Source organism: Capsicum annuum, chromosome 6 (assembly GCF_002878395.1).
Source record: "Capsicum annuum cultivar UCD-10X-F1 chromosome 6, UCD10Xv1.1, whole genome shotgun sequence".
Taxonomy (NCBI): domain Eukaryota; kingdom Viridiplantae; phylum Streptophyta; class Magnoliopsida; order Solanales; family Solanaceae; genus Capsicum; species Capsicum annuum.
In genome coordinates, this window is record NC_061116.1 from 211081711 (window position 1) to 211093505 (window position 11795).

Genomic DNA, 11795 nt, shown 5'->3' on the forward strand with positions numbered 1-11795 from the left:
AAATAATTTATTCACACATAGTAAAATCTTTCATGTATAAGAAAATTAAAGAAATAAATTAGCGGCACCCTAAAATTTAATAACAACTCATCATTTCCTATTTTTTAGGAATGAAAAATTAAGGAAATAAATTAAATAAATTTTCAAAAAAATAAATTTGTTTGAAAGATAATATTTGTTACCTAAAAAACAGAAAACAGTGATTTGTAATATAATATCCATATTTAAAATTTTAAAATATGAAAAAACGGCTATTAATGTAAATATTATATATTTCATAATCGAAATGCATTAAATATGACCATGTATATGTAATTATTTTTATAATAGTGGCTAATTATGTTTTTTTTCATTTAATTGGATGATTTTGATAGTTTATAAAAGTTAGGGCATAAAATTATATTTAAAATTTTTTCTTCAAAAGTTATTTTTTTTTGTCAAAAAAGACATGACCAAACACAACTTTAACTCTAATTTTAAATTTAACTTTGAAAATTTTTAATTTTTATGATTAAACAATCACTTAATTTCAAATCTTCAATTTTCTTCAACTTTAAAAAAATTTAATTTTCATGATCAAATGTCTAGTTAATGAGCTACGTTGCTTGCTGGCACTTCATTATGTTTGAGTCAGCGTTTTTTGTCGCACACACAATAGCCAACGTCATGTAGAGTAGACATCCACTACGATACTTGCTGCTTTTTGGTTGTGGAAAACATAAAATATTAAACTTTTTTTTTTTTTTTCATTTCTAACTTGGTATTTTATATTTATGTCAGAGATTGATTAATTTAAAAAACCCTGAAGAATCGAACTAATTAACTAAGCTATTAAAATTCTACTTGTGCTAAATCTGACACTGTGGAAGTACAATAGATATATAGTTGTTCCAAATGCTGGATATATAAATACGAATAAACCCGAGAAGGGAAATCATAGCATTGGAACGAGGAAATTGGGTGAAAATGGTGGCATTATCACTGTACAAAGGGAATCTGCACAGAGTACCCGAAATTCCTCCCCGTCAATGGCTAATGCCAACCCCCAAAATCTCCCTCAAAAACTTCAAAATTCTCCTCCGTCGCCGTTCCCGTGCCCTCGCTCGCCTCCAACCTCTTCCTCCTTCCACCACAAACCCTAACCCTAACCCTGAAACCGATCCCAAATCCAAATCCAGAGCTGACGACGAGGTTGAAGTTGAAGTTGAGGTTGAGGTTCCTCCTGTATTGGTCCCCGTTAAGACGGAGAAGGAAGATGAGGATGTGCGAGTGGAGGCCGTGAAGTTGGCGGAGAAATTGGTTATTTCACCTGATGTAGTACCACCTAAGGTTGATGAGGTTGTGGAAGCTGATCATCAGAAATTGGAGCTGACAGTGAATATTACTCCTTCCTGTGTTGAGGTATCCAAGTTTGTATGCAATTATTGATTTTCTTTTTGTTTGTAAATTGTATTATTATGTATATTTCTGTTTTTGTCTTAGTAAAGAAGGGCTCTCAGGGATCCCAGCCAAGTCAGGGTATAAGTTAAGGGGTGTATAGTATGAAGCTTATGAAGCTTTTTCTGATTTTTGCAACGAAGCTGCTTTCGCGTCTGGATTATCAAACCATGTCCAACAGTTTTTCCTCATTTTTGTTTATTATGCTTAGGGAGTTTTTTTTTTTTTATATATACCATAAAGAAAGGATGTATAGATGATTTGTAAGAGCTAACACTGTTGTTTATGTGGAGGAGTGTGGTACTATATGCGTAGTTGTCTTAAGAGTAGCATTTTTTTAACAGAAGCTTCATGTACTAATTAGAGATGAGGAGGTATATTTGTCCGAGGATTGGGATACTTTCATTAGTTCTGTTCGGGAAAAGTACTCCTTCCAGAAATTAATGATTTACGGAAAGATGGTGAATCCACATGCTACATTGGCTTTATGGAGATGGGGAGAGGAGTAGACCTTTCCATTACCTTTTTATTTGGGTCCTTAGAGTGCCCATGAAGGCGTGTTTCTTTGCATGATTAGGAGCGAGGGAAGTGATACCGACGGTTGTGAACTTGCGGTAGAGGTGGATCATCTATGTTTGGTGCTACATCTATAAATGTTTGGGTGAATACCTAGATATATCCCCTATTACATTTTCAGGTGGTTGTGCACTCATTTTTCCAATTCTGAATTGTTTTGTGGATACAGTGGGTAATCTTCAAAGTTCCTCTGTACCGGGAGCAATCCATAATTCCAAACTTGTCAGCTACTCATTCAACAAGAACCCAATATACTAAATCTTAGAGGATATCAAAATATGAACTCAGTGGCTTTCATTACCGACACACGCCAGAACCAAATTTACAAGATTGATACAAGGAGCAAACTATAGGATTCAAGCAAAATAATATATTGCAGTAGTCTAAATAGAGTGACGTCCCATGCGAAGCAAGTGTGGGGCTTATTGAATCCGTTGCTAGCTCTGTCTAAGCCAAAGTATCACCCTCTACTAAATTATTTGTAGGGGAAAAAGAAAGGAGTGGGGTCAGTCACACCGACTGAGTGAGTATTAACATCAACCATAACATTTTATTTGGAACAAGCATACATAAGGAGTCCTGCATATGTCTTATTTAAATCTGTATGGCAATTCATGTTGAAAACAATTATCAAAATGGATAAAAATAGGCATTTTAAATCCATTTATTATTTTCTACTCCATATCCTTGTATAGTGGGAGATACCTAAATTAGAATCGATATATTCTCTGTCACCACGAGTTTATCATGGCCGTCTGTCTACCCCGTCAGCTAGGTTCCCTTCCAGAGGGTACGGGTGTGATATGCATATTATTAGTTCTTTCCCGCTAGCGAATGAAAATATTATACAAGATGCACCAGGTCTAATGATGCCGATATTGGCAAATAGTGATCTAGCAAAGGTTACTCCTGAAGCTTTTTTTTTTGATGAGTCCTTAAAACCTATTCAACTAACTCAAGTCTTCTTTAGGGTATAAAACAATAGGAATTAGGAGTGAAGTAATCTTAATTAATGAGGTGTTTCAGCATTATATTCAACAATATATCAAAAGTAGAAATACCTTATTCATTAATGGGGATCTGAGGAGGTATTAATCTGGAATTTTAAAGAAGATTTCACTTTGAGATAATAGTGCTTGTCCAGTTTGGAAAACCAATGGATAATTTACCCATTTCACCTATTTTTTTTCATTAGAGTAAATATGATTTATTATTCAAAACATTAACTTTATTATATTTGTCCTAGCCTGGGGTCTATCGGAAACAACCTCTCTACTTCACCTGAGGTAGTGGTATGGTATACCCTCCTGAGACCCCACTATGTGGGAATACACTGGGTATGATGTTGCTGTTGTATTAACTTTATTATATTTAAAGGGTAATAATTGAAGGGTAATATGGTAAAATTACCCCTATCATTTACTTACCCCTATCATTTACTATTTCTTAACATGTGTGCCAAGTTAATAGTGGACAAGTAAAGATGGACGGAAGGAGTACCATTTCAAATTTATCATTTGCAATATAAAATTTGTATTAAGTATTTTTCGTCAAACGTGCATTGCACGTTTTCAGAACTAGTATATATGGACGGAAGCACCAGTATGGAGATGTGAGAGGCTGACTATGGATGGTTTTAGGCGGGGTAGAGGTAGACCGAAGAAATATTGGTGGATGTTGATTAGACATGACATGGAGCAGTTACAATTTACAGAGGACATGACCCTTGATAGGAAGATGTGGAGGATGCAAATTAGGATAGAGGGTTAGTGGGTAGGAATGCGTCCTTACTAGTTTGAATGAGTGCTTTGTTTGTAGTTGTGCCTGTAGTCGTAGTGTTATGTGTGTATCTTTTAGTTTTTGTTCGTAGTTTTTGGTGATGTTTGTGATTTTGGATAAATAGTTTATAATATTACTCTGTAGGTGTCTTGTTTCTCCTATTATCTAGTAGTGTGTTATCCCATTTTGTGTTTATGTTTGTTATACTTATTTTGTCCTGAACCGGGGTCTATCGGAAACAGCTTCTCTAGACCCCACTATGTGGGAATACACTGGGTATGTTGTTGTTGTATTCGTGTAAAATATATATTATTATACTAACAAAATATATAAATTAGTATTAGTACAAAATTAATTGCTTAGACGTCAGAACTTCTACTATTATATTTTGAATGAAATATTCTTTTTTTTTTTTGTAATTAATTAACGAAGGAGTTGCTCTTTTCTTATAAATTTTCACACGTGCAAGTTGTTAGTAGATATAATTTGAGACGTTTCTTGAAAAGTTGAAATCATAATTTTCTATTATATGAGTGTATGACTATATGTAAGGCGATATCGAGCAAACTAATGGTTACCAATTTACTATATTGTAAAATATCAAAAACCGAACTTTAAAATACCTATTCAACTCATGTGTCGTACTTTCATTTTAGTTCTTTCAAAAAAATGTCACCTTTCTATAATTTAAAATAATTCAACATTAAAATCTTTCATTTATCCTTAATAAAATAATTTATAACCGTACAAATTGATCAAGAACCTTTTTAAACCACAAATTTTAAAAATTTTAAATAGTGCCATATAAATTAGAATAAAGGGACTGATATTTCTTTTTAGTACTGCTCCATATGCCGTGGAAACAGTCTTGACGGAAATATTGTACATACTTTTGTGATTTGGCTTTTTTCGACCTGCACATAGTGGAATCTTTTATGTATTGAGATCGAGCCGAACTTTTCACTGTTCCGTATTTAATGTGATTCAAAATGCGAACCATATAAATAGGAAAAACCCAAAAAGGGAAATCACAATTGAAAGTGCAAATTGGGTGAAAATGGTGGCACTCTCTCTGTACAAGGGCAATCTCCACCTGAGTACCCGAAGCTCCTCCCCGTCGATGGCTAGTGCCAACCCCCAAAATCTCCGTCAAAGAATTCAAAACTCTTCTCCGTCGCCGATCCCGTGCCCTCGCTCTCCTCCAACCTCCTCTTTCCACCTCCAGCACTCCCACCGCCACCTCCAACCCTAACCCTGAAATCGACTCTAAATCCAAATCCCAAGCTGACGATGATGATGAGATTCCTCATGTTTCGGTCCCGGTAGAGACCGAGAAGGAAGAGGAAGACGATGTACAATCGGAGACTTTGAAATTGGCGGAGAAATTGGTTATTTCATCTGATGTACCACCTAAGGATGTACCTAAGGAGATTGTGGATGCCGATAAGAAATTGGAGGTTCTGGTGAATCCTCCTCCCTCTAGTGTTGAGGTATCAAATTTTGTATGCAATTATTGATTTACTTTGTTTGTAATAATTGTTTTATTATTGTCCATGTATATTTCTGTTTTGTCTTGGTAAAGAAGGTCTCTTAGCCAAGTCAAGGTAGAAGTAAATGAGGTTCATAGTAAGAAGTTTTTCCCAATTTTTGCAAATGAGTCGGCTTTCGCGTCTGGACTCGCAAACCATGACCTACAACTTTTCCTCATTTTTGTTTATTAGACATAGGGAGTTTTTAATATGTGACGTAAATAAAGGATGTAACAGTTGATTTGTACGAGCTAATTAATGAGGCGTTTCAGCATATATTCAACAGTATATCAAAAGTAGATACCTTGTTTATAAATGGAGGTTTGATGAGGTAATAATCTGGAATTTTAAAGAAGCTTTCATTTTGGCCAGAAGTTGATTTAGGTATAAATTGATACAAACACTAGTTGAACATAGATCATCTTTATTATTGAACTCGCAGTTTCATGATTTGCTATTTAGGATTCATGATAATTTTTTTTAGAATGGAGGATGCAAGTGATGGTAAAGTTGACAAACAATCTAATAGCCGACATCGACTCAACAGTAGAGTGTAATTGGAAAATTGAGATCTTATTGCTAGAAATATTTAATCTTTGGAGCACCCAAGGGTGTGGCTTAGTAGTCAATGAACTAGGTTGAGAACATGAGGTCTCAGGCTAAAATCCCAACAGACAAGAACACTAGGTGTGATCTGTCTTAGCCTTGATAGATAGAATTACCTAGTATCTGTTGTTGTTGGGAGATGACAGGTATGCCATGGAATTAGTCGAGTTGATCGAAAGTTGTCCCAAACACAATGGTTGTCCAAAAAAATATATATTTAGTTTCAACTAAGCGATTAATATTCAATGTTATATCATATTTTTAGATATTTGATACTTTTGATGATTCAATTAATGGAGACAAATTGATGCTTTTCAGCAATATTATTGTGAGTGGTAATTCTTTCATTGTTGATTCAACTATAGCATGATTTAAATTCGTGTTCTTGCACTGAAACAGTTTATCAAAAGAAAATTTGATTACTTGCACGTGGACAATTGATTAATTGGGTATGTACTAAATCACCTTTACAATGAATTCCACATACTGATTATTCTTGAACCTGTGCAATTTCTGAGTTACTACATATATTATCGGAATTAATTCCCGACACAAAAAGAACTTGAATATACTTTGTACTATAAGGAAGATACATTAGTACCTTGAGGTAGGTGTGAGGTAGTTGTCTGGTCTATGTATACTCTACCCTCCCCATATTCCACTGAGTGGGATTTTACCGGGTATATTGTTGTAAGAAAAATACTTCAGGAGTAACCTTTGCTAGAAACGGCTACACATACACTGTTTCTGTGGAGGAGTGTAATACTATATCCGTAGTTGGCTTAAGACTGGCTTTTTTTGGCGGAAGCTTCATGTACTGATAGATTTATATTTTCCTTGGGATGCATTAGATATTTTCGGGAAAATACTCCTTTAGGAAATTAATGATTAATGGAGAGATGGTGAATGTTACATGCTACATCGTATTTATGGAGATGGGGAGAGGAGTCAATCTTTCCATATAGGCTGCTGAAGGCACGTTCCTTTGCTTGATTAAGAGTAAGGTTAGTGATACTGACAGTTGAGAACTTGAGGTATATGAGGAGCACCTATGCTGGTGTTACATCGACAGGTGTTTGGGTGAATACGTAGATCTATCCCCTATTACATTTTCAGGTGGTTTTGCCCTCATTGTTGGCCCTCATTCCTAGAGTTCCTGAAATTAAATATTTCTAGCAATAAGACCTCAATTTTCCAGTTCCACTCTACCGTCAAGAAGCGATGGGTTTATTTGTCTGGTCGTCAACTTCACCATCACCCGTATTCTCCATTCTGAAAAGAAAATATCAAGAATCCTAAACTAATAGCAAATCATGAAACTGCAAGCTCAATAAATAAAGATGATCTATGTCCAACTAGTGTTTGTATCAATTTATTCCTAGCCAACTTTAGCGGGACATGTTGTCTTAGCACTGTTTTGGGAGAAAATACATTTTCGATCATCAAGTTATATGCTCTAAAATTCCATATTATTGCCTCCTCAGATCTCCGTTTATGAACATGGTAATTCTACTTTTGAGATTACCTCTCTCCTAATTCCTACTCTTTTATACCCTAAAGAAGAATTGAGTTAGTTGAATAAGTTTTAAAGGCACCTGAAGATTGTGATTACAGCGCAAAAATTGCTTCTTCTCCTCTAGGTTGTGCTTAGGGTTCCAAAGGTAGTAACTTCTATTTATAGTCGTGAAGTTTTTATTATTTGCTTTCTTGCTTCCTTTCCTTTTTTCTCTTCCTGTAATCACAATCTTCAATCTTCAGGTGCCTTTAAAACTTATTCAACTAACTCAATTCTTCTTTAGGGTATTTCTTGCTTCCTTTCCTTTTTTCTCTTCCTGTAGCGCTCGTTTCTTCCCTCGGAATGTGCTGCCGGGCAGCTTCCTCTTAAAACCTGCGCTGCTGGCTTTTATCTATGTTGCGAACCGCCACTATTCTTTCTTTGTTTCTTTTTTTTCCTTTATTTAGTAGCAGATGGGTCAAAGGGATAATGTACTAGGTATTTTAATTACTTGCTTATTCAAGTCATTGCACATATTGTGAGGTAAAGGGTTATTTGGTCTCTATGCTTTTATGCGTTCTTCCCTTTGTGAGCTAGCTTTAGAGGTTGAGTTAGACCGATGGTCCATTTCTTTATCAAGGTCAAGCCCATCCCAATTCATGTTCATGTTTACCTGATGTTGGGCCTCCCATCTTATGTTGTCCATGCTCCAGACGTCCAACCTAAGCGTGCGAAAGGGTGGGGATGGGGTGAGTGGGAGTGGAATCCCACATCACAGGGTGAAGGGTTACATAGTCTTTATATGATTTTGGGCAGTGCTTCCCTCATGATCTAGCTTTTGGATTGAGGTAGGCCTAAGTCTTAAGATAAGTTTCTTTATCAGAAGGAGAACGAGTGATACAAGAATAATCACGGAGATGAAGTTATGAGAGTGCGCGTCGAACCCGAGACTTGTAGTGTGCAAGTGAAGTGCAAAGGAACACCATATCACACACCAAGAACCGGCCATACACTATACTCCATAGGCACCTTTTGTCTTCCCTTCATTAAGTGCTTTTGGGACATTTCACTTATGTTTGTAATAAGTCTATAAATAGACTAGTTTTAGGTCTAACCCTCAGGGGTTGGCCTGGTGGTAATTGGCTTGAGCTTTGGGGTGCTCCCTTTCAAGGTCTCAAGTTCGATACCCACTGGGTGCAAACAATTTCTGAGGGCCATCGGACTGGGTGAAACCCTGAATTACCCGTGGTGCACTTGCGGGAAACTCCTTGTCAAGGGCTTGTGCACCCCGGGATTAGTCGGGGCTCGAAGAGTCTCGGACACCCGGTGCAAGTCAAGAAAAAAAAAACTAGTTTTAGGTCTTTAGTTCTTTAGTTGTTTATTGATATTGAAAGTTGTAACACTTGAACCAAACTCTCTCTAGTGTAAGGAGCGTACCACCTTAGTTTAAGGCTTGGAAAAGCCACCAAATCCGAAATGAGGGTGATGCTAGGGTGGAATCGCTAGTATTGCCAAACATTGTTAGAAAACTTGGTGCTTGAGTGGTTCACGCCCTCTCGTGTCATTGTAAGAATGTTGGTGTTGTCTATTACGAGTATTAAGGGTCTTAGTGTGTGACATACACTTAGGTTCTTAGTTCTTGTGAGATTTGATGTCTCACTTCCTATCCTTACACTTCTTGTAATCGTGTTTGTGTTCTTGTTCTAGTAAAGCTGTGTATGGTTGTTATCTTATCATCTCGTGTTCATCTTGTTGTTGGCTGTTTTTGGTGTAAAATACACCTTGTATCATCTCGTGGTATTATTGTTGGCCGAGACTTGTTCCCCTTTTGGTCCTCGGTTTGTCTTGTGTTTTGTGTCTTGTTTCCGTGTTGTGGGTTGATTCCATTATCAACGAGAAGATCGAGGGCGTGGCATGCCAGCTTTTATGTGGGTTATATTGAAAATAGGAGAATATTTGAAGGGGTAATGACTTTGTAAAATTGAAAAAAAGCCTCTTCTGTCTAATACAACGTTGGTGTGCCTATGAGGTCCCTATTTGTGTAGAAGATCGGATACTTTTATAGAGAACCATACCTTGTTTAGGTTTCTGTACTTTTTGATATATGACTTGTACACGGGGTTTCCGCATCATTGATATTATTATTTACTTAATCAAGAATAAGGACAAATGGTGAATGAAGTTGCCTTGATGAATATATGGCAGCTGTTTGAATAGTGCTAGTGCTAATTATGTTATACACTTTTTGAATGAACAACATCATGAGCTGCAAAGGCACAAGGATCCATTCTGCTGCTAATAACTTCCCTTTTCGTCTGCATTCTTGCTTGCTGTCCATTGATACCTTCTTTCTCTTACCTTTTATTTGTTTATTCATTCATCTGTACTTTACATGTTATTTGGCAGTTGACCCTCTTCTAAAATTTACCAGAAGTTAATTAGCCTAGATCTCTTAACATGGCTTATTGTAGATTATAGTGGATTTTCATTTTTGTCTGAATACGTCCCAACTTCCTATGTGTCAGAGAGGGCGGGTCTGAGATCTGAATCATTTATCTTCAACTTAAGCGGAATTGAAAACAATCCCCAAGACCCCCTTCTAAAATTTACCAAAAGTTAATAGCCTAAGATCTCTTGACATGGCTGGTTGTAGATTGTAGTGAATTTTTCGTTTTTATGTCTGAATACGTCCGAACTTCCAATGTGGTCAGCAGAGTGGTGGGCCTGAGCTCTGAATCATATGTGTCTAACATAAGAGTTAAGCAGAATTAAAAACAAACCCTAAGATTGGTAAGGTGTCTGATATGCAAAATATATGATTATATATTACGTTTGAGATTAGGGTCAACTACACATTTGGTGCATAATTTAGAATAAGGACCAGCCCCAAATAGTTCTGTTCTTATTTCCTTTTGTTAGCTTTTTAACTTTTTTTCATCACTCTCCTTGGCAGACGAGCAACAAAGAGAATGCAGCTGATGAACAGAAAAGAAAGGAAATTGAGGATAAATTACAGATTCTGAATATGAAAAAGCATGGTTTGGTACAATTACTAAAACAGGTGATCTTAGTATAAAACAATCTGAGGAGGAATTGAAACTTTTACATGACACCTCATTTTTTATTTATTCTGAACATCTGTCAAATTATGTATGGACTTAGCATGACCGTTTTTGTTCACAAGTATTGCTTTTTTTTTTTTTTTTGGGTTGCAGATTCTGAATGCAGAAGAGGAGCTAAAGAGACGGAGCATGCAAGGTGTGGCAATTCGGCCATCACTCCCGCTTCGTGTGGATACTACAAATGACACCGGATCTATGACTAAACTAAACACACCTAGGATGGGCTCAGATGGAAACCCCATTGGTGAGGTGGATGGAGATGGAGGTGATGATGCTTCCAACCAGAACACGCTTTCTCGGAATTTGCTTCGTACGAGCAGTACATCTCCATCTTCGGATTCTCAACTGAGGAAGACCCCCTATAATGTGGTAATTGCCCTGTCTGTTCATGAGCTGTTACCATTGGCCTTCCATTTGTGGTGCTAACACCAAGAGTGGAAAAAGAGAGTTTTAAATTTGTTTCTAGTTAAATTAGTTCTGGCAAAGTTTCACAAAGTTTTATATAAAGCTTAATGAAAACGACAACACTCAATTTGGAGGTAGAGGTTGGCTATAATGGATGTAAGGAGAGGTAGAGAGGTAGAGGTAGATCAAAGAAGTCTTGGAGAGAGGTGATTAGACAAGACATGGCTCATTTGCAGCTTACCGAGGACATGACCTTAGCCCTAGATAATAGGATATATGGAGGTCAAGGATTAGAGTAGAAGGTTAGTTGGTCGAGCATTGTCTAGTTTCATTTTTAGTATTATTCTTCAATTATAGTATTATCCGATGTTTCATTTGCTTTAGTTATCATTTTTTCTTTTGGCGTGGCTCTTGTTCTCTTCTTCATATTTTTCAGCGTGACTTCTTTGCCACCGTATTTGCTTTGCATACTTGTCTTTTGTATGCTTACTTGAGCGGAAGGTCTATCAGAAACAACCCCTACCTTCCAGAGGTGGGTGTAAGGCTGCGTACACCATCCCCTTGGACCCCGCTTGTTGAATTACAGTGGGCTTGTTGTTGTTGTTGGAGCTCTGGATGAAGATTAGGCGATACTTTTCTTGACGAATTGCTTTACGAGGAAGGCTGCTGACACTGCACTAGTTGCTTATATCTGGTTTTCTCAAAGAGATTTTTTTTTTCTATCATACATAATTATGCAGACAACCATAGAAACTACTGTAGAATTGGATTATCTGTAGTGAATAAACTTATCTTTGGTCCTTAGTTCCCTCACTCCTTGCAGCATGTGCAATTTTGGTACTCGTT

The 11795-nt window shown here is 36.7% G+C and overlaps 1 protein-coding gene across 1 annotated transcript in view; it reads left to right on the forward strand.

Annotated features, from left to right (window-relative positions):
- Nucleotides 1-577: 577 nt before the first annotated feature.
- LOC107875932 overlaps nt 578-11795 on the forward strand; it is a 15064-nt gene continuing 3846 nt past the window's right edge. The window contains exons 1-3 of the mRNA XM_016722835.2: nt 578-1401; nt 10376-10483; nt 10638-10913. Coding sequence (XP_016578321.1) covers nt 967-1401; nt 10376-10483; nt 10638-10913 — 819 coding nt within the window. The 5' untranslated portion in view covers nt 578-966. The remainder of the gene's footprint in view (nt 1402-10375; nt 10484-10637; nt 10914-11795) is intronic.